The 24,192-nt window shown below is 32.2% G+C and overlaps 1 protein-coding gene across 3 annotated transcripts in view; it reads right to left on the bottom strand.

Moving 5' to 3' along the window:
• Positions 1–2,438: 2,438 nt before the first annotated feature.
• The window catches only part of LOC143080946 (sodium- and chloride-dependent betaine transporter-like), a 41,399-nt gene continuing 19,645 nt past the window's right edge, over positions 2,439–24,192 (bottom strand). The window contains exons 2-15 of one of the 3 annotated variants that reach the window (XM_076257145.1): positions 21,308–21,551; positions 20,890–21,021; positions 20,295–20,473; positions 18,920–19,032; positions 18,000–18,132; positions 17,423–17,557; positions 16,193–16,296; positions 15,784–15,908; positions 14,836–14,948; positions 11,589–11,720; positions 11,165–11,264; positions 10,224–10,328; positions 9,282–9,445; positions 2,439–6,195 (exon numbers count right to left, since the gene is read on the bottom strand). In XM_076257145.1, the coding sequence (XP_076113260.1) occupies positions 6,043–6,195; positions 9,282–9,445; positions 10,224–10,328; positions 11,165–11,264; positions 11,589–11,720; positions 14,836–14,948; positions 15,784–15,908; positions 16,193–16,296; positions 17,423–17,557; positions 18,000–18,132; positions 18,920–19,032; positions 20,295–20,473; positions 20,890–21,021; positions 21,308–21,551 (1,932 nt within the window). In that variant the 3' untranslated portion in view covers positions 2,439–6,042. Of the gene's footprint in view, positions 6,196–9,281; positions 9,446–10,091; positions 10,329–11,164; positions 11,265–11,588; positions 11,721–14,835; positions 14,949–15,783; positions 15,909–16,192; positions 16,297–17,422; positions 17,558–17,999; positions 18,133–18,919; positions 19,033–20,294; positions 20,474–20,889; positions 21,022–21,307; positions 21,552–23,645; positions 23,801–24,192 lie in introns of those variants that run through there. The other 2 variants (XM_076257142.1, XM_076257143.1) reach the window with 2 other exon arrangements.

Here is a 24,192-nt window from a genome sequence, read left to right as displayed (position 1 = left end):
TGGTAACATTTAAAGGTAAAAAGAAGTTTTCAGACTTTGTGTGAAGTTCCAGAGATCGGCATAAAAACACAAATTGTTAGTATGTTTTTTTTTGTTTTATTTTTGAAGAAATGAAAAAAATCGACGCCTGAAAAAATCCCAAAACATTCGACGAACAATTCCACAATAGCAAGTGTAAAATGTAATACATGAGAAATCATAACGTGACGTTTCAAGTTATTCGTGGAAGTTGATAACATAAAATTGACATCGTCTTTTGTAACTTTGCTTAAAAAACTCTTTTGTTTGGGGTATATAGGAAAATCCGCAAAGCGAATGAAATTAGCAGATAGATTAACAACAAGAACTATTATTACTACTACTATTGTGAAGTCTTAGTGATCTAGGTTGAAAAGTGTGCAAGTTGATTACACTAATGATTCATACTTTCTTACTAGAAATCACATTACAATATGCTGGTTTTCGACTTTGACCAAACAAGACAATACTTCTATACAAATCTGTCTTTTTCTCCATTGTAAACATAGCACCGAAATTTTCTAAGTGAGGAAAATGCCAATTATTTTCCATTGTACCGTTTGTAGATATAGTGGACTGTTCATATTGTCAAGTTTCATAGATTTCATCTTTTGAATTTACCTTTAGCAATCAACAAGATGATGGGTGCCCCATATGTTATGATTACCCTCTTGGGGCACCTGATATCATCTTAGTTTTTGGTTGGATTTATATATATATGTTGCTCAATCTTCAGATTTTTTAAAGTAGAGTTATAATTGTTGATTGTTATTTTAGTCTCCTTTTCGGTTTTTGTAATTAGTGTCGGTCTTTCTCCTACATTTTGATGTTTGATTCTTCTCTTTTCGGTTTTTGTAATTATAGTGTCGGTCTTTCTCCTACATTTTGTTGTTTGATTCTTCTCTTTTCGGTTTTTGTAATTAGTGTCGGTCTTTCTCCTACATTTTGTTGTTTGATTCTTCTCTTTTCGGTTTTTGTAATTATAGTGTCGGTCTTTCTCCTACATTTTGTTGTTTGATTCTTCTCTTTTCGGTTTTTGTAATTAGTGTCGGTCTTTCTCCTACATTTTGTTGTTTGATTCTTCTCTTTTCGGTTTTTGTACTTATAGTGTCGGTCTTTCTCCTACATTTTGTTGTTTGATTTTTCCATCTCTTTCTTGTACTAGTGGCAAAGGAACAGATAACCCTTCGTGGGTATCTAAGGTCACCTCTGGTCTTTGGTTTGAACTCGTTTGGTCCAGAATTTAGTTTTCTGTACAGCACTGGGTGCTTGTTTTACTTTAGTTTTGTGTCATCTTAGGCCTCTATTTTTTTTATTGCCTCTTGACATCTTCTAACCATTTTCAGATTTTTTTCACCATTGAAGTAATTTTCAGGAATCCCTAAAGTTAAAATAAAATTCACACCATCACAGATACATGGCTGTGTGTACTTTTGAGTTTAAAGTATTTTTTTTTATCTCCATCACTAAGTGAAGCCTTAGGTTCATAATAGCTGCTGTGTTTATTTGTATGTTGGTCATCTATTGATTTCTTCCTTCTTTCCATCATCCACATTTTGTAGCTAAAACTCTTATTAAACAAGTGGCTGTATTTAATAAAACTTTCATTTAAAGGTTCTTCACTACCTTTTTCCAACTCTCATGTCAACTCTATAATATAATTGTGTTTTTATGTTTTCCATACACACAACAAGAAATTGGCCATACATACAAAAATATTTGAAGAATGGACATAAATGCGAGATTCAGGAATCTGCTAACAGATATATGTATCAGATATTAGATTGCAAGTTTTTATTATTCATACTTATGTAGGGCATTATTCACATTGGTAATAATTTATGAACTTACAGTATACATGTTTCACAGACTCTTTCCTACAGAATGATGTTGTGCACTTTTTTGTTATTAATTTATCTGAAGGAGCACAATAATGACTTTTGCTATACATGCATCTATGAAAATCTGGCAGGCAAGGGGGGTTTGGGGTCAGGTTGGTTGGGGTTTATTTGTGAGTTCTCTCTATCCTTTTTTAAAATTCTAATGCTTGCTTTTGAAAACTGAATAACAAACTGACAGTTGATGTGCCTATTGTATTTAATGTCAGTCTATGTACAACCATCTTACATGTGACCAAAGAAAATGATGTTTCAGTTTTGGTACAACCATCTTACATGTGACCAAAGAAAATGATGTTTCAGTTTTGGTACAACCATCTTACATGTAACCAAAGAAAATGCATGTTTCAGTTTTGGTACAACCATCTTATGTGTGACCAAAGAAAATGCATGTTTCAGTTTTGGTACAACCATCTTATATGTGACCAAAGAAAATGCATGTTTCATTCCTGATGTATTTTGTTCTCAAACAACTTCATAATAAATTTTTGATTATTGGAAAAAAGTATAACACAATGTAAATAATTTTTCTTTAAAAATATTTATTTCAAATGGAATGCATTATCTTTAAAGAACATATTATTCACATCTGAATCAAACAGGGAGAAAACAAACAAATAAAGACCAGCTTAAACACAAAACAATAACCAAATTATACAGATCACATGTACAACAAAACATCAAATAGACGTCAATTAATACTTATAGCACGAAATCACAATGTTTATAAGGATCTTCATTAATACACAAATACATTGTGCTAGATATAAATTAAAAATTTCATTAAATTATCAGTATTGAATTTGTACTAAAAAGTTTGGAAATTAAATATTCTTTAAAAAAATAAAAATAAAAGACAGAAGAGTCATAATTTGGCCACTGAAATCATGAATGTAGAAATGATGTTTTGATTCTTTTTTACCTTCAAATACAAGAGGACCAAAAAGTGGCTTTTTTAAAATCTCATTTTAACAGTAGACAATTTGTGTGTACATAATTTTTAATAACAAAATAAATTCATAAAATTATTTTTAACTTAAAATCTATGAAAACCAAACTGTTTTAATGGTTCTTGAAATAACAAATATTTAGCTTTTTATTATTATAGTTGATTTAATGGTTGCTTTCAAACTTTATATGAAAGATATAACAATAAACTTACAAATTTTAAATCTAAGAAAAAAAAATCACATTTGATTATAAATTATCAGGATTTTACTAATTGTATTGATACTAATTTTCTCCGAGCACTCATTGTAGCACTTTTCAGATTGCACCACTGTATATACTAATAATAGAAACATGTCTGCACCATGACAATAGCTATTTTTACATTATAACACTAATATTTAACACATATATACTAATGAATGCTGAATAAGATACAAAAATGTTTGATAAAATAAACATTTAGTTGAGATCAACGATACGGATTAATGTACATTTATAACTTTTTGCAGTATTTCATCTATTGTGATAATTGCAACAGGATAGGATACATAAAAATAAAACACACAATTAAAATTCTATAAGCTAATTTATAACATCATAGCTAAATGCATATTCATGAAAAATATATGGTGGATTCATTAATATTCGTTGGAAACCAATTTTCATTGAATTTGTGGGTACTTTGGGACCTAGAATTTAAATATTCTACTAATTAGAAATTTTCTAAAGGAATGTACACAAATTTTGCCAAACCACGAAATAAAATATCATTGAAAATGCAAGTATTTCTCAATCCATGAAATATGGTGCCCACAAAAAATAACTGAATCTACAGTAGTGTTAGTTATATTTTTATGACAACAATTTCTAAGGACTCTCATGTTTTACAATACACTTTGAAAATTGTGTCTCAATGCTATCAGTCTCTTCATGTAGGTCATTATCTATTTGCTTTAAGCAGAAAGGATGAAATTGGTTTGACTGATTCTACACAATAAGGTTTAAGTAATTTTGATTACTTTATCGACATACAAGAACTTGTGTGAAAGCCAGTTAAGGCATAAAGTGTATGTACATGCTACGACATGTACACTTTATGTCTTTAAAGGCTTTCACACAAGTTATTGTTTGTAGATAAAGTAATCAAAATTATGCCGTGTAATAAAAAATATTTTGTGTAAACAACAAAAAATACATGTACTATGTACAGAAAGCATTTGAGTGGGCAGCTATGCAAAACAATCTATATTTTGATACAGCCTAACAAGAAGTTTTATAAACAAGAAGTTTTAAAAAAGTTTAATAAATTAAAACAAATGAATAACAATGGTATTCTTAACATTTCAAAGCACTTAGCAGTGATTTTTAGCACTTCTCAATTAATCCAAAAAATAGTATATAGATAACAGTTAGTAAAGATATTGTTTTTATCACAATCACTTTTATTTCAATTGTTTTGATTGATTACAGGTGTCAATGGCTCTAACCAGCTTGTTTTGGTGGCAGCCTTGGTCGTCTAAGCAGATCAACTACTGTATTAATAACCTTTCAACACTGAGACTGTGAGTTTCCAATCCCACACCTGCCAGTTGTGATCAATATCAATCTAAATTGACCGATAACCTTCAAATTCCCATTCATGCTAAAAGTGGCGTCAAACACCAATCAATCGATTGAGTGGAGAGAAGATGAAGTTCCAGGCATATCAATATGGACATTATTTATTGCCTTGTATGTATTATTACATTAGCCTGAAAGTTTTAGATATGTGCAAAAATAACAAATCTACATTGAAATTACTCACACATCAAATTAGGATCAAGGTGACCTACTTTAACTTGACAATAACTTCACTAAAAATTCATACAGAATAAGATGGTTTCACTCTATAATAAAATTATATCAATGTACACAAATGTCTTTATCAATAAACAAATGATTGCTCAGCAAATGATATATGTTACAAACAACAGTTATATAGATTTTGACAAGTGATACATCACCATCATAATATCTAAACAAACAATGTTTCACATTTAATCAACCCCTACATATCAAACACTGATAATGAGTGATATAAGGTGAAACACATTAGGTAGACAAATTAAACCTTTCAAAACAAGTCTTCATTGTTTATGATAATAAAGTACCAAGATGTAAGTCAGTATTTGTTTTCATTGTTTAGTACAGCATATTCTCAATCTATAAACAAAAGAAGAAGAAAAAAAGTTTTTTAGTAACAAAATTAAGATAAAAAGATGTATAACCAAATTTTCAAATCTTTGCGATTTACGTTTTTAGACAACTTGTCTTTCAATTTCTTCCTATTCATAGGGATATGTACTTTATAGAATGCACTTTAAAATAAAAAAAAGAGACTACACAATATATATGCAACAGATGCACTATGAAGTAATGATTGTAGGAAGTAATTTTAAATGTCATCACCTGATTAAATTTTCCTGAATATACAATACTGTGGATTCAGTATTATTCGTTGGATACCAATTTTTGAGGATTTCACGTGAACAGGTGAACCATGAAATTAAATGTTCAACGAATACCAAATTTACCATAGGCTTGTATGCATACTTCGGCAAGACCACGAAATTAAATATCCACTAACATGTATGTTTCCGTCAATCCACAAAAATAACTGAATCCACAGTATACAGATTCTGATAGTCCATATAACATGAGATAATATGACTTCTTGGAGAGGCTATATATCATGATGACATATTACAACCGTATACAGATTCCAATAGTCCATATAACATGAGATAATATGACTTCTTGGAGAGGCTATATATCATGATGACATATTACAACCGTATACAGATTCCAATAGTCCATATAACATGAGATAATATGACTTCTTGGAAAGGCTATATATCATGATGACATATTACAACCGTATACAGATTCCGATAGTCCATATAACATGAGATAATATGACTTCTTGGAGAGGCTATATATCATGATGACATATTACAACCGTATACAGATTCCGATAGTCCATATAACATGAGATAATATGACTTCTTGGAGAGGCTATATATCATGATGACATATTACAACCGTATACAGATTCTGATAGTCCATATAACATGAGATAATATAACTTCTTGGAAAGGCTATATATCATGATGACATATTACAACCGTGGTCTGTGCTACAGTTCACATGTAGGTGGTCCAAATATGTTTGTGGTCATGTACGTCCAGACGTTATGACTTTTATGACGATATGAATTCTGATAGTGCTCTTTAAGATGTTCTGGATGAGGTCCCCAGTCTTTTGAAGGTCTCAGTAATGTCTGTAGTCTCTGAAAAAATCAATGCAATAAAATATAAATGTAGGTTTCAATAACTGTTAGAATTTTCATGGAAAAGCTTTTAATACTTTCAAACAAATGTAGATTTAAACTAGATATCATTGAGATGGGAGCCATCTCTGTGGGCCCCGCTGTGAATAATGTGCATTAAAAAATTGTATCTTTACCATAGGACATGGGTTTGTCAACTGAAATCAAAGTTTTTGACCTTGACCTTTGACCTATGAAGTTGTAAATAAATTATGACACACCCTTTGGTGTTGGTTTATAAACATGTCAAGTATAAACTTTGAAATGATAAAGGTTCTCAAGATATAGAGCGGACACGATCTTTACCATAGGACATGGGGTTGTCAACTGAAACCAAAGTTTTTGACCTTGACCTTTGACCTAGGAAGTTGCACATAAATTATGACACACCCTTTGGTGTTGGTTTATATACATGTCAAGTATAAACTTTGAAATGATAACGGTTCTCAAGATATAGAGCGGACACAATCTTTACCATAGGACATGGGGTTGTCAACTGAAACCAAAGTTTTTGACCTTGAACTTTGCCCTAGGCAGTCGTTCATAAATTATGACACACCCTCTGGTGTTGGTTCATATACATGTCAAGTATAAACTTTGAAATCATAACGGTTCTCAAGATATAGAGCGGACACGATCTTCACCACAGGACACAGGGTTGTCAACCAAGGATCCGGAAATTTTTTCACCTAATTTCGGTCATTTTCATATAACTTAAAAGTTGGGGCTCCTTTTCAAAAACAAATTGTCAAAAATCTCATTACTGCATGAGTATGCTCCTACTCGTAGCATCAACGAACTTGTTTAACTGTTGCATCGCGTTTACTTCATGATTTATCCTACCATTTTCCTAAAATCGATCAAGAGCAATTAAGGGAAGGCAACAGTTTAAGAATAAAATGATTTTAATGACTCAAAATCGTAATTTTCTCAGTCATCGCTTACGTTTCTTTCGATTTTGAAGTCGAAATTCAAACCGGATGTAATGCGACAATACTAAAACGAACAATTTCGGACTTATTCCCGGGATTAGTTTTGTTTATCAAATTCACAGGAAAACATCGTTTTTTTAATATTTTACCTTTAATAGTGTAAGAATATTAATGAAAATAGTTGCCCTTGCTTTATTTAGCAAGAAATCATTTTAAATTTACGATTTAGTGTCAAATCTGCGGAAGAGAATTTTAGGCATGCGTATCGTAGTAAACAAAGCACGTGTGTTAGTAGTGAAACAAATCTTTTTTCTACGTAAATTAAATCAAGTTTTAATTTAATTTTAAATCATAATTGACAATTGTCTTAGCTGAAAAGTAATTAAATAATGAAGACAGTTGGTATTGAATTTCAATTTCTTTATAATATTAGTTTGGAGCTTGTGATTAATAGCCAGGTGTGAATTAAAAACACAGGTAAAGAGATTAGCGATCATTAGCCAATAGCTCCCCGAGGCATTAATATAGCTATTAGGAGGGCCCTCAGGATTATAACACTTTACTGGAGTGGCAGTTTAATTACATAAAATCGATAACAAAACAAAAATATGTTTAAAATGGCGATTTGAAACTCAATCTCAACGAAATGACCGAAACTATTTCTGTTGAAAAATAAAATTTGACCTAAATTCCAATAAATGATTTAGGACTTTTGAGTTTCCAAATCGGTCATGTCCGGCATATATGACCGTTTCCGGACCCTTGTTGTCAACTGAAACCAAAGTTTTTTGACCTTGACCTTTGACCTAGGAAGTTGTACATACATCATGACACGCCCTCTGGTGGTGGTTAATAAACATGTAAAGTATAAAGTATGAAATCATAATGGTTCTCTAGATATGGAGCGGACACAAAGTGTTACGGACGGACGGACAGACTGATCACTATAGGGGACCGCCTTTGGCGGGACCCTAATAATTTAAGTAAAAAATGTTTACCACAACTGAAAAATTCTTTTCTACTTTAATTAGACAATATATCATTGATAAAGTAATAAACAGCTGTGGCATGAGCGCATGATACGCCCTTCGTCTCGTGTCAGATGTTTTATGCAATAATCATAAATAGTTTCTGAGATATGGGGCGACATTTGAAAAAAACTTTTTTTTACAAAAAACTCACCAACTATAGAATGAAATTTTGAATCATCACCAAAAAGTACACAGATCTTTAGATTAATATAACTAAGAAGTGTATAAAATTTTAAGCAATAGTCATTAATGGTTTTTAAGATACCATGCACCATGTGACCCCCCCCCCCCTTCTTTTTTAACAAAAAAACTCAATAACTCCAAAATAAAATTTTGAATCATCACTAAAAGTATACAGATCTTTAGATTAATATAACCAAGAAGTGTATAAAGTTTTAAGCAATAATCTTAAATCATTTATGAGATATGGCGCGACATGTGAAAACCCCACCCCCTTTTTTACAAAAAACTCAATAACTCAAAAACAAAATTTTGAATCATCACCAAAAAGTATACAGATCTTTGGATTAATATAACCAAGAAGTGTGTGAAGTTTAAAGCAATAATCAGAAACCGCTTTTGAGATACAGCGGGACATGTGAAAAATGCACACCCCTGTTTAAGTTATAAAGTCCCGTAACTCAAAAAGTTTAAATCCTATTTTCACTAAAAATAATGCAGATCATTTGACAATCATAAGAAACAACTATGTTAAGTTTCATGAAATTTGGATAAGCGGTTCTCAAGTTACGGTGCGACATGTGGACGCCGAACAGACGGACGGACAGACAGCCGGACATTTGTATAACATAATACATCCCGTCAAAATTTTGACAGGCGTATAAAAATTAGTTCACAAAATTTAGTCTAGTATGTGAGATTCAAATTCCACAATACCTATTGTATTCTATTTACAAAACAGTTTACTGAATTTTCTTAAACATCAGCCTTATTAAAAATGTCTCTCCAATTTATTCCCCAATGTTAAGTTTTTAATCAAATTTATACATTAACAGTAAGTCCACTTAAAAAATAAGTTTGGATAAAATGAAAGAATAAGAAGAATATATAGTAAAACAAATACCTCCCAGAATGTTCCTGGAGTCTGTAAAAACTGTATTATCATAAGAACAGGAAGTGGTATTAGTGGAACCACTGCCAACAAGAGGCCCAAAGCTCTTGCAAACACAGGGTATTCATATCCCTCATATGTAGGTGGCTGGTACTGTATTAAAGTCATGATGAAAGCTATCTGTAAGAGTGAAAACATGAGTGTAATTCATATGGCTTAACACAAAATTGTCACCTCAAATGTTTCTAGGGTATATCATATGCAAATTGTTGTCATTATATTGTGTATCTAAATGATATTCATTATAACAGTGTATCTATCACTTATCAAAGATTTTTTTGTATTCTTCAGTATGTTTTTATCATTTCATACACGGCACATGTATGTTTTGCCCTTTCTTGTTGTCTGATCAGGTGGTATGATGTGTCACTCTTATATATGTGTGACAAATGATGTGTCACTCTTATATGTGTGACAAATGATGTGTCACTCTTATATATGTGTGACAAATGATGTGTCACTCTTATATGTGTGTGACAAATGAGTGTCACTCTTATATGTGTGTGACAAATGATGTGTCACTCTTATATGTGTGTGACAAATGATGTGTCACTCTTATATGTGTGTGACAAATGATGTGTCACTCTTATATGTGTGTGACAAATGATGTGTCACTCTTATATGTGTGTGACAAATGATGTGTCACTCTTATATATGTGTGACAAATGATGTGAACATACCACTGAATGAATGGGTAATAATTCTACTCACATAATTTTGCCCAGAGTATTTACATTGATATCTTGAAATAAGTCACTGACATTTCTGCATGTTGATCTTCTACGATATTAAACTTTTGAATAATTTAAAGTTTTATGAATGACTATATCAACACAGGCCAAAGGTTTACCATGCAGGGAAAATATTTTTCAAACATCAAATTTATAACAATACTTGCCAGCATTATAGCAGGTGTAACTATACACCAACAAACCCTAAATATCTTTGGTGCTGGTCGTCCCTGCATTAAATGAATGTCCCTACTGAATCTCTCGGCACCTATCAAGGTATAAGAAATAACCGATCAAAGTAGTTCTTGGAATAATACTTTAAACAAATACAGAACTGTTGTGTAACAGTTGCTAAAATGTAAATGAAAAAAGCAATAAAATTTCTACTAAAATTTACAATTTCGCTTTCAGAAATTACATATAGAACCTATTTTGTTCACTTCATGTTAACTTATTTTTAAATGATGAACTTCTGTAGTGCAATAAAACCCACTTTGATTTTTAAATAAAGGTTATAATAATGAAATCTTTTTTCAATTGTACGAACTTAAGCTATAATTCTTTATAATACTACATAACAGGATTTGATTTAATTTTTGGTGTTTTAACGCCACCTTTATGCACTGCTTTTGGGTTATTTTTTTTGGTGATGGAAGCCAGAGTGCCCGGTGAAAAACACTGACCTTCAATAGGAAAATTGACATTCCTAGTCAATTAAGATTGGAGTCGAGTGCACCCGCACGAGCAGGGTTCAAAACTCACAAGCTCAGTGTTGACTGGCTAGTGATTAGAGAAGTAACTTCTTACACCACTAGGCCACTGAGGCCCCTACATAACTGGAAGTTATTTGAGACTGATATATATACTTTGGTAAAAAAAAAATGTTTGATCAATTCCCCATTAAAACAACTGCAAAATTCTCCATAGTCTGAGAACATCTTATTTGTACTTTTATCATATAATGCCCTATGAATGTCTTTTGCAATTTACAGTGCTGTAGCATTGCCATCTCATTAACATATGCCCTTTTTGATTCAAATCTGTTTCCAAGATAAGAATTTTAGACACAGGGTATCACTGTAAAAGCATATTTTCCAGAATTACCATAAATCCATCCTATAACAATGCACTCCAGGAAAGATGTAAGCATGACACACAAAGAGGCTGCATACCAGTCTACTATCTGGTACAGGTACATTCCTCCCTAAAAGTTAAATATAGAAATGATGTAAGCATGACACACAAAGAGGCTGCATACCAGTCTACTATCTGGTACAGGTACATTCCTCCCTAAAAGTTAAATATAGAAATGATGTAAGCATGACACACAAAGAGGCTGCATACCAGTCTACTGTCTGGTACAGATACATTCCTCCCTGATGGATGAACAGACAAACAAATGGACGGAGGAACATAAATGGGCATAATAAACTGGGCATAAAAACATGAAAAACATAGAGTAAATACAATAAATAATTGATCTTATGTTGGTGACAGTAAAGAAATATTTGACAAATAATACACTTACATTCATTGTAAAAGGCAGTCCTAAGAGAAACAGGAGACATGACAGACAGGCAGTTAGAAGTATCCTTCTCTTGCCCAACTTCTGTGGGAATGCATCTACTAATCCACTACACACTGTCTCAAATGTGCCAAACTGAAATTATATTTGTCAATTCTAAACAGCCCCAAACTGAGTAGAAGTTGTAAACCATAATTTAAAAATTATCTAGATTAATGTTTTATGATGAAACATATCATGTTATCACACTCAGATGTATATATAAACAGTCAATGATGGTTATTTGTATATATAAACAGTCAATGATGGTTATTTGTCAGATGTATATATAAACAGTCAATGATGGTTATTTGTCAGATGTATATATAAACAGTCAATGATGGTTATTTGTCAGATGTATATATAAACAGTCAATGATGGTTATTTGTATCTATAAACAGTCAATGATGGTTATTTGTCAGATGTATATATAAACAGTCAATGATGGTTATTTGTCAGATGTATATATAAACAGTCAATGATGGTTATTTGTATCATTTTAAGGTATTTTTGTTTCTTATACACTTATTACACGGTATAAGTAGTCCAATTACTGTATCACTGAAATAACCGATCAGAGTAGTTCTTGGAATAATACTTTGAACAAATACAGAACTGTTGTATAACAGTTGCTAAATAAGGCTGGCTATGATACTCTCATCTTACAAAATGTAAATGAAAAAAGCAATAAAATTTCTACTAAAATAAACAATTTCCCTTTCACAAATTACATATAGAACCTATTTTGTTCTCTTCATGTTAACTTATTTTTAAATGATGAACTTCTGTAGTGCAATAAAACCCACTTTGATTTTTAAATAAAGGTTATTATAATGAAATCTTTTTTCAATTGTACGAACTTAAGCTATAATTCTTTATAATACTACATAACTGGATTTGATTTGATTTTTGGTGTTTTAACGCCACCTTTAAGCACTGCTTTTGGGTTATTTTTTTTGGTGATGGAAGCCAGAGTGCCCGGTGAAAAACACTGACCTTCAGTAGGAAAACTGACATTCCTAGTCAATTAAGATTGGAGTCAAGTGCACCCGCACGAGCAGGGTTCAAAACTCACAAGCTCAGTATTGACTGCAGGGTTCATACATCTTTTTTGTTCCATTTTTCAAGGACTTTTCCATGACTTTTCAAGGATGTTTTATGAAATTTCCATACCCAGAAAAACAGGAAACCAAAGGGTAAAATAGAGATTCTTTGAAAGAGGATGACCTACACATCAGTATAAAAGTATTTATTCAAGTTTTGAAATATTCATCCAAAGTTTTCGATAGCTGTTTGGATACACTACTGGTAACTGGAGACCCACTTTGAAACCATTCAGATATGATCAAACTTTTTGATTTAGTTGAGAGCTCGATGTGTTTGGAGCTCTTACAGTGGCTTTTCAAGGCAGATTCTCCCATGTTTGAAACGTCAAACTCTTTCAGACAAAGGCTGCATTTTACCTTTGAATCGTTACTCCCCCTCACTAGCCATTTGTTGTACTCTGGTTTTTCCAACCATTTTAACTGTAAATATCAGTTACCTGGCATTTTTCTCGTATTAACTGATCAAATCAAGCCATTTTTTAGAAATATTCCTATAACTGGTATCTTATACTGATAATCTGTATCTGTATCTGTAAACGAATTTCTGCCAATCAAGGCACACCTCCGTAAAGAGGAAAGTAGTTCCGTCAATGAAATTCCTCCACCAATATATGTACACAGGTAAATTCACAGTTCACAATAGTCATACACAAGGTTATCTTATTTAACATACATGTTTACGCCACGACAGTGTTAAAAATATTTCAAATGCAATTAAAATGGTAAAAACTAATTTTAAAATAAGTTAAAAATAAGTTACAATAGAGACAATAAGTACAATTATATATTAAAAAAAGTTTTTTTTTTTTTTTAACACTGTTAAAAGGAAAAAAAAAATAGGAAAGTTTATAAGTGCAATCCGTAAAAAAATTTAATGGACTTTAAAACTTCTAAAAGAGGGAGATCCATGTGTACCCCAACATGTATATATTACAGCTAAAATGAATTCACAGTTCTTCATTTTCTGTTGGCTTTTGTATCAGCTTTTGTCAACACATCATATCGCTTGGAATGAAGTGTATATAACAGTTGGCGACATAGCGGTACCAAGTGATTACCGACTCTATCTTCAACATCCTTGCACATCTTCTTTGGTAGGTAATGATAAGGATTAATGATTAATGTTATTAAATCAATAGGAGTTTGCAGGCTCTCTCTTGCTAAGACCAGACTACCTTCGTGTAGAATTTTGACGATAAGGGATGACCTTATTTGTGAAGTTGTTTCACACAATAAGATAAAATGTTATTGAATGAAGCAAACTGCAAAAATTATGGGATTACAGGGAACCAGATTCGGTCATATATTTTCACCTAAAATTATGAAGAAACGAATTTTTAAATCCTTATTTTACATTTACCAAGACTGGGACCTTGTTTGTAGCTCTATTGAGGAAACAGTTTCGACAAAAACTACGCAAAATGTTTATAGACACCTAATAAAGTTTACAGTTCAAGCAATAATAACTTTCCAGGACTTTTCAAGGACTTTTCACGAAAATATAGCTTTCCATGACTTTTAAAGGCCTTTTCACCCCAAAATAAAAATCCATGACTTTTCCAGGATTCAAGGACCCGTACGAACCCTGTGACTGGCTAGTGATCAGAGAAGAAACTTCTTAGACCACTAGGCCACTGAGGCCCCTACATAACTGGAAGTTCTTTGAGACTGATATATATACTTTGGTAAAATTACTGTATCACTAGCCTGTCAACTTTGAGATTGTGAGTTTAAATTCTGCATGTGGCATGTGCATTCAACTCTAATCCTTATTGTCTTTGATTGTCAGTTTTCCAACCAAGATTCAGTTGTTCTCTCCCAGTACCCAAGCTTCCTCCATCAATAAAAATTGAGCACAACGAAATAGCTAATAGAGCTCAAAGTGGTGTTAAACACAAATCAATCAATTAATCTTGATCTGAAAATATGATGTTTAATCATGAAATGTGTTTAATCATGAAATGTGTTTAATCATGAAATCAATTTCTTTATAAAATGATATTGGCCTGTGCTATTCCACGATAATATTTTGATAAACGCAGATTCTAAAATAAAACTTTGGATTTGTTGAATGTTCTGTTTGTGACTATTAATCTTATACTGACCTGACTGTCAATACCAAGAAACAACAGCATCAGGAAAAATATCACTGCCCAAACTTGTGGCATTGGTAACTTGTTAATGGCTTCAGGGTATGCCACCAAACCTAAACCTGGACCTGTAAATAATAATCAACTATTTTACAACCAAACTTGTAGTACTTTTTTTGTTAACTTGATAATTATTCATTTATAGCATACAAATTAATACATGGCCTTTTCCATATATAGATATAGGAAGATGTGGTGTGAGTGCCAATGAGACAACTCTCCATCAAAATAACAATTTAAAAAAGTAAACCATTATAGGTCAATGTACAGCCTTCAACACGGAGCCTTGCCTCACACCAAACAAGCTATAAAGCGCCCTAAAATTACTAGTGTAAAACCATTCAAACTGGAAAACCAACGGTCTAATCTATATAAAATTTTAAAAAAAACGAGAAACGAGAAACATGTATAAATTACATAAACAAACGACAACTACTGTACATCAGATTCCTGGATATCTTCTTCAAACTAGAAACATGTATAAATTACATAAACAAACGACAACTACTGTACATCAGATTCCTGGATATCGTCTTCAAACGAGAAACACGTATAAATTACATAAACAAACGACAACTACTGTATATCAGATGCCTGGATATCGTCTTCAGACCCCCATATCAGCCGAATGATAACAGTAAAATGTTTTGATTAACTGTACTTTGCTAATTGTCCAGTGATGAATATTTCATGCAGACTAGGGGCTGTTTATAGATTACGTTGCTGAATGGGTATTGCTCATTGTTAAAGATCTTTAGTTGTTTTGGTCTCTACATATAGCTATATATAGAAGGTTGTCACATTGGCAACCATACCAAATCTTATTTTTAATGGGAAACTATGTTTGACATCTCTTATTCAGTTATGCTAATTAATCAATAATAACATTAGTGTTTGTCTCACCTGATGTAGCCACTTCAGTTATTGGTAGGTTAGCCTCGTACGACATGGCTCCCAGGATGGCAAAGATAACAAATCCTCCATAGAAACTGGTCAAGGTGTCAGCTAACGTTCCTATTATAGCATCCCTAGACAAAAGAAATAGAAACTTGTCAAGGTGTCAGCAAATGTTCCTATAAAAGCATCCCTGGACAGGGGAAGTTTGAAAAGTTAAATAAGCATGCAGTAAATTTTTTATTTTGATATCAGGGATCACAAACAACTCTTTTTATTTTGTAGTTTCTGAATTTAAAGCAGAAATCAATGGAAATCTTGAAGTAAAATGTTGCACTCTTGGATTTGAGTTTTATCCTGAACTTTGAAAAGTAGGTAAAAAGTGTTTACCAAGCAAAGTGTGTAGAAATAAACGTGCCTTAGACAATTGTTATCAAACTTGTTATAACTTGACATGGTTATCAATCCTCCCCAAGCTGGACCTAGTGAGTAGAAAACCTGTAATCCTGCCTCTAACCATACCTATAAGATAGTCAAGAAAACTGTTAGGAAATCACATTTGGTCATGTGAGTGTTATCAAAATTATAGATGTATTTACACTAGTATGTTAACCTTCAGTTATTACTGAGCTATGTCACAGATTTCAGTAAAATTTCGCATGAAACCTTTGCTCATTGAACTACGACCGAAAATCGAAAAAGAATAATGCAAAATTTTAGAAAATCTGCGACATAACCCATTTACTGTTCCTTGACCTTAAAGAAGAAAACCCAAACAAGTGTTCTATTTTGTATTTCTTATGTCTTGCAAATTTCCTTAAAATATCCATTCAATGCACACATTTTTCCTCTTGAATGTTTTACAGCAACCACAAAAAAATAGTCTTTTCTTACCTGAATATCCAACAACCTACTGAAGTCAGGTTTTAGGTAGAATATGATACCAACCAGAGATCCGGGCATCATAAGTCCTCTTACAGTCAAACCTAAATCATTTCTTACCTGAATATCTAATAACCTGCTGAAGTCAGGTTTTAGGTAGAATATGATACCATCCAGAGATCCTGGCATCATTAGTCCTCTTACAGTCAAACCTAAATCATTTCTTACCTGAATATCTAATAACCTGCTGAAGTCAGGTTTTAGGTAGAATATGATACCATCCAGAGATCCTGTCATCATTAGTCCTCTTACAGTCAAACCTAAATCATTTCTTACCTGAATATCTAATAACCTGCTGAAGTCAGGTTTTAGGTAGAATATGATACCATCCAGAGATCCTGGCATCATTAGTCCTCTAACAGTCAAACCTAAATCATTTCTTACCTGAATATCTAATAACCTGGTAAAGTCAGGTTTTAGGTAGAATATGATACCATCCAGAGATCCTGGCATCATTAGTCCTCTAACAGTCAAACCTAAATCATTTCTTACCTGAATATCTAATAACCTGGTAAAGTCAGGTTTTAGGTAGAATATAATACCATCCAGAGATCCAGGCATCATAAGTCCTCTAACAGTCAAACCTAAATCATTTCTTACCTGAATATCTAATAACCTGCTGGTCAGGTTTTAGGTAGAATATGATACCATCCAGAGATCCAGGCATCATTAGTCCTCTTACAGTCAAACCTAAATCATTTCTTACCTGAATATCTAATAACCTGCTGAAGTCAGGTTTTAGGTAGAATATGATACCATCCAGAGATCCTGGCATCATAAGTCCTCTAACAAATACTATAGTCAATAGTACATAAGGTAATATAGCTGTCAAATACACAACCTATAAAAAAAAGTAGAAAAATTATTAAAACTAAATGTTTTTTTATAAGACCAACTCTATTATAGAATGAATCATGAATAAGGGCATAACAATATAAAGACAACAAATGATTTAAATATTTAGAAGAATTGATAACATTCTTGTTTGATTGAACCTCATAAACATTGAAGACAAATATTACACTGTTTAACAATGAGTCTTTTAATTGAAAGTCATGTTGCAATGATAAAAAATTGCATAAATTAAAACATGGACATATGTGTGCCTCCGGCGGCAAAAGTCTTAATAGAAAAATTTGTTTTACTAAGCATTTAGCCATTTGAAACCGTACATATTATTTTATTTTATTATATAAATGTCATTTATTAAGATTAACTTAATCCAGAATGGGATCACTGATAGCCAGCACAGAAAAAGTATGATGAATGAAAACAAATCTCACCTTCCCTACTGACTTAATTCCCTTCATTAAACAAAGAAACACAAGTATCCAGGCAACCAATAAACAAATAACTAAATGCCATTGCACATTGCCAGATTCTTCTATACCACTGGATATATGTAGCACATTATTTCTGTAAAACAACAAAACACATATAAACAGAATATCTACTGGTATTTAAAATATTTTTATATGAATCAAACAGGATTTTTTTTTAATATCGCAAAAATTCAAATTACATTTAAGTCTAAAATGACATTATTGCAATAATAAATACATGCAATGATTTCTGAATTTACAGTATTAGATATATGTGGAATAAACATTATTTTTTGTTTAACCTTCAAATGTGGTAATTTTTAAAAAACCAATTACTGTTAATATAAGTATTTGTTTCAGATATATACATTTTACATCATTTCAAGAATACTGTCACATTGAAAAATATATTTACACAATTATAAAAATAAAAGCTTTTAACCTCATATTCCAGTGTTTCAAACGTTAATAGATCTTACAGTAGACAAACTTTGATGTCAATTGAAGAAATGTCCAAAATTAATAGTATACTGCTTTGGTACAGTTTTTTAAATAAATGTTCATAAGCAAAGCAAGTGCATAAAACAAACTAACTGAACATTCTATATATTACTACTACTAGGGGGAAATGCCTAAAACAACTTAACCTTACTGAACATTCTATATATACTACTAGGGGTGTTTAACAACCTCTCATAATTTTTATTAACTTTGAAATAAAACATTTTTGTTCTCAATGTTAAACTTACTGTTTCTCTAACATTTGTCAATTTTAAAAATATGTTAAACTATAAAAACAAAAATGCCAAGGACATGCAAATCAAACTATTTTAAAATAATTCCAGAATAATCTCCCTTGAAAAAATCAATATAATACTTACTGCCAGAACTGTTTAGGAGCAGTCTGTAATTCAATGTTTGATACATTACAAGTGTATGATCCATTCTCTTGTATATAGTTATGTCCCATGAAAACTTCAGAACAATTCACCATCTGAAAATTATACAACATTGATACATTACAAGTGTATGATCCATTCTCTTGTATATAGTTATGTCCCATGAAAACTTCAGAACAATTCACCATCTGAAAATTATACAAAATTCTAACAGTTTCAAAGTTACCATGGTTACTGATAGTTCCTTCCAAGTATTTATAAAATATTGAAGGAAGATTATGCTTTTATAACCTTTCAATTTTAGTATAAATAATGTATTTAATGTCGATTATCATGATTATATGAGCGAAGCATGAATAAGGCAGAATAAAACAAGTGAAAGTGTGAGCTACTGCTCACTGATGATACCCTGCCCAAATATTTTGGTTAAATTGAAATTGTTAGGTCATGAATCTGAAAACACATCACACTGCATAGCTAACTTATATAAACCCTTAAACCAAATTTCAGAAATCTTTGTATTGTAGTTCTTGAGAAAAATGTGATGAAAATTTTCAACTGGGCTATCATGTGTAAAATGATACAAGTGTTCGGCCAACAGAAAGTTGTTGAGTTATGAATCTAAAAACTTATCACACAGTATAGCTAACTTATATAAACCCTGAAACCAAATTTCAGAAATCATTGTATTGTAGTTCCTGAAAAAATGCTACAAAAAATATTCATGGGACGGAAGGAGAGATGGATGGTCAGAGAGGTAAAACAGTATACCCCTAATTTTTTTTTTAAAGAGGGGGTATAATGATCTTGTGTAATTTACAACAATAAAATTGAGAATGGAAATGGGGAATGTGTCAAAGAGACAACAACCCGCCCAAATAAAAAACAACAGCAGAGGGTCACCAACAGGTCTTCAATGTAGCGAGAAATTCCTGCAAAAATTCCAAAAAAAAAACTGTTTAATTATAATTAAAATGCAGAATATAAAATTAATGAAAAATTTTAAGGTCAGTTATCGGATTCTGATGATCTTTTCTCTTCATGCTCTTAGGAAATTCAAATTTTGGTCTACAGTTATTAACAGACTTTAAGACTGAATTTACCAGGACAAAGTTTCAAAACTTAATTTCTTTTATTCAGACTTTTTAACTATTTTATATTAGCGTCGTGGATGAATCTTTTGTAAACCAAATGTACATCTAGCTAATAGTTTTAAGCCTAGTATCTACAATTAGTTTATTTTTAAAGACCTCTTTTTTAATGTTATTTATTGTTGCTGTGTAATATAATATATGTTATAAAGCAAAGCATATTTTATTTTTTTATGTATTTCAAATTTAGTATGACATAGACTTACTGTTGTATTTGTTGAAAGTCTACTCAGAATACAGCCAGCCTCATTCCAGCTCTGATCACACAGTGACCATGGTAACGGATTTTTAAAAGAGTTGATGAAATAATATATGATCCAACATAACATAGTTATATAATACCAACTCATCAAAGCTGAGACTGTTACCATTAAATATCCCAGACCTGGTCAAAAAAACAAAATAACATAAAAGTAAATAGAAATAATAACTGTGTTAACAACTCATTAAAGACATGGTGCTGAAACAAAATAACATGCTTAAGGTCAAGGTACAGGAAATGGGATATGTCACATATTTTTTTTTATTTTGCATACAATTTTGGCTCACTGAACATGCTGAACTATAACTGATAACTGATATCAAACACAAATTTAGATATCAGTAATAAATTAAATTTAAGAAAAATCTATAGATTTCAAATTAGAAATTTCATGACTCCAAAACAAAGTAGAGAACATTTTTCTGCTATTTTCAAGCATTCTAGATATAAATATTCACCTCAATTAAAATTGCAGGTCAGGGCATGTACCTATTGATAGTTAATAAAAATAAATATTTTAAAACTTACAATAGACTTACCTTTGAACAAGGGACACATATTCCAAACAAAAAGGGAACTAACTCCAGAGAACTGTCCAAGACATATTTCCAGATAAAACAATGGAAGCCCACAAAATATGATGAAGAAGAAAAATGGTATCAGGAAAGCACCTACAAAGAAACATAAATGTACCCATTAACATTGTTCTAATATACATAAACATGATTTATATAATAAGCAAGATTTTCTAATAAAAAAAATGTCTGAATAAGCAAAGTTGTTCTAAGAAAAAGAAATCTGGACATCGTTTTATACACAGAAGTCTGCATTAACTTTATTACTTGTCATTTTGGTGCGGTCAGTTTTACTGTCTAAAATCATTAATATTTTCATTCATATTAAAATAAGAATGATCCATTTTATGTATACTTTATTAATAAAAGGGTTCAGACTTACCACCCCCGTTACGGACACACAAGTAAGGAAATCTAAGGATGTTAGAAACTCCTACAGAATAGCCTACAATTGATAAGATGAAATCAGCTTTTCTACTCCATGTCTCTCTCTTGTAACTACTCTCTGATGAGTCTGTTTTTGAGTCTAGTTTAGAGTTTTCATAATCAAGCTCAGATTTATCTGATCTTAGTTCCATGATCTCCTCGTCATCTATGTCACACTCACAGTTCCATTTCTTGTTGAGCTGTAATTATATTGTACAACAATGTTTGTTAACAAAGGCCAGTTGATTAAACTTCTTTAGTTTTTCACTTTATCATTGGAACATCATGAACATGCAATGTATTTATGCTTTTTTTTTCGAAACAAAGAAAATGGTAAAACAATTGTAATTAAGGGGAGCTGGAGACTTGAGTCTCAATATAAACCTTATTGCTATTTGTCCCCCATTACCATGATTACTGGACATCACAAAGGTTCCCGAAAAGTTTCGATGTCATAATGCAAAATATGTGATGCCAAAATGGAAAAATGATTGTTGTATGACTTCAAAATCTCAAGCAGGGCAGACTCTCAAGTAAACCAGCATGTATGTATGTACTTCGAGATTCTGCCAATTTAGAAGCACCCCGTGATTGACTGCAGGGGTACAGCGGATCCATGTACACTCCCTAAGGATTAATGGAGATGTGTCCTTTACAATATTATCCCACCACCAGAACAATCCCAACCCAACACCAACGGGAGCGTGTAGAACATTAGGAAGTCTGTTATTATGGTGGATGAAGCTGAAGTACTCGGAGAGAACCCACTGGGACACTCTGTGGAAACAGATAAACCAATAGATATCAGAGAATGATCTCCAGGTCAAAGAAGGGGACAACTGTGACCAAGGGAGGCCCCCAAAGTACCCATTCTAGTTTAAACTCCGGTCTGGGTACCAGAGATGTGTGTTAGAGGGTGAAAATTACCCTTCTGATGTACATAGCCCCACAGGACGCAATTACGACTGGACACAATTACGAACGATTTCCAATGTTTGCCCTCTGAGATTATATTTGTTTATATTTATCAATAAATGTTTTTATAATTAAAAACCCTATTAAAAATCCCTTGTTTTCATGATAATACAATTTATGTGCACTTGGTGAATGTTGATGACGATGACAAAATCATTCTGAAAATATTATAAGAACGGCAATCTGACCTGGAAGTTATATAAAAAAATACATAAAGGTAAGTGCATATTGCCTTCTTTTGTTAATATATAGAAAGAAAAATATCTCCTGATTCTGTTCATATGCGTGATGCCTTTTATCATGCCCAAATAACCCCACAATTGACGTTTTTTAGACTCTTGTGAACCTATTTATGGCCAAAAGAAAATATGTTAATTTTATTGAAAAGTCCAGAGAACTCCGAAAGAAATGTTGACCAATATAAAAAAAATCATAGATGAATGACAAGTACACCACCGAAATGGATAAACTTGAATTTAGTGCTCCTTTAAAGGAGGAACTTACACAAAAACATAAAAATTCAGAAATCTTTCCTTTACACATGACCAACATTTCGTCTGCAACCACTGCTGAAGTAATTGAAGTAAAAAACAAACTTGTGCTTTTTATTTTCCTATGAAAATGTGTTTGAGATAAAGATTAATGTATGCTTTATCAATATAGACTGTTGTCATTGATTTCTTCTGCAAGATATATCAATATAGTGCTGTTCGGAATTGCGTCCATATGTGGCTCTCTTGACCCGTAAAACGAGGTCACGCAAATCTTACTAAAGTATCCCAACGTGCATAAAAATTTATGTGGGATATGATGCAAAATGGAAAGCCTTCATACATCTTAAAGTCTATGGTATAAAAAATTCAAGAAAAGTAGTCTACATAAAAAAAATATTAATCACAGTTTAAAAATCGTTCGTAATTGTGTCCGGTGAGGCTATATTTTTAGCACCCCGAGTGAGAATCGAACTAGGGACCTTCAGCACTGTAGCCATCGGTCTTAACCACTAGACCACAACTCACATGGCAGATTTCCAAATTTCAAATAGTGATAAGGTGTATTATACACCTTATCACTATTTGAAATTTGGAAATTTAACAACCATTTGAAAAGGGGGCCCTGGTAATACTTTTAAAAGTCAAGTCATTTATCACATATGAAGCTCCATAACTGGGGAGGGGATGATCGCCCATAAATCCAACTCTATGTCGTTGTAAGATTACTTTAATCTTTATTATTCAGGCCGGTACAAATCAAACATGAAGATTTGAGGATAGAGATGAAAACTTTGTGTTTTTTTGTACTCAGCAAAAAAAGTTTACCTCTGCTGCAGTCCTTCTTTGATTTTTTCTATCACGGACACCAGTGGCAGAGATGAAAAATGACTTGGTATTCACGTTTTGAAAATTAAAGCCACCCATGTTCGTTTGTTTATTAGTTAATACTGTGTTATCTCCCCTGGTACGTACTGAAACCCGGACCGGACCGGACTCCGGACCCGGACTTTGGTATGAAACCCGGACCCGGACCGGACGCCGGACCCGGACCGGACGCCGGACCCGGACTAAATGTCGGACCCGGACTGGGTAAAAATTATGAATTTTCTTAGAATCACCTTTTCTTTTTTTTTAATCAGGAGAAGGAAGATAATTTTTTGAGAACTGTAACACAGTACATTATAATAATGATAAGATAATCAAATTTTGCTCTTACTCTTGTATAGTCTAGAAGAGAAGACAAGCATGCAAGTTAGCCTTGCAATGATTCTGTATCTTCAATTTACAGTTGTGCAATTACTTTAAAAAAAATCATACATACGGTATGAATGTTTACAAATGACTTTAAAAAACATGGAAATATTTTTTTATA

This window comes from Mytilus galloprovincialis, chromosome 6 (genome assembly GCF_965363235.1).
Source record: "Mytilus galloprovincialis chromosome 6, xbMytGall1.hap1.1, whole genome shotgun sequence".
NCBI classification, from domain to species: Eukaryota; Metazoa; Mollusca; class Bivalvia; order Mytilida; family Mytilidae; genus Mytilus; species Mytilus galloprovincialis.
This window is presented reverse-complemented; position numbering and strand designations above follow the sequence as displayed.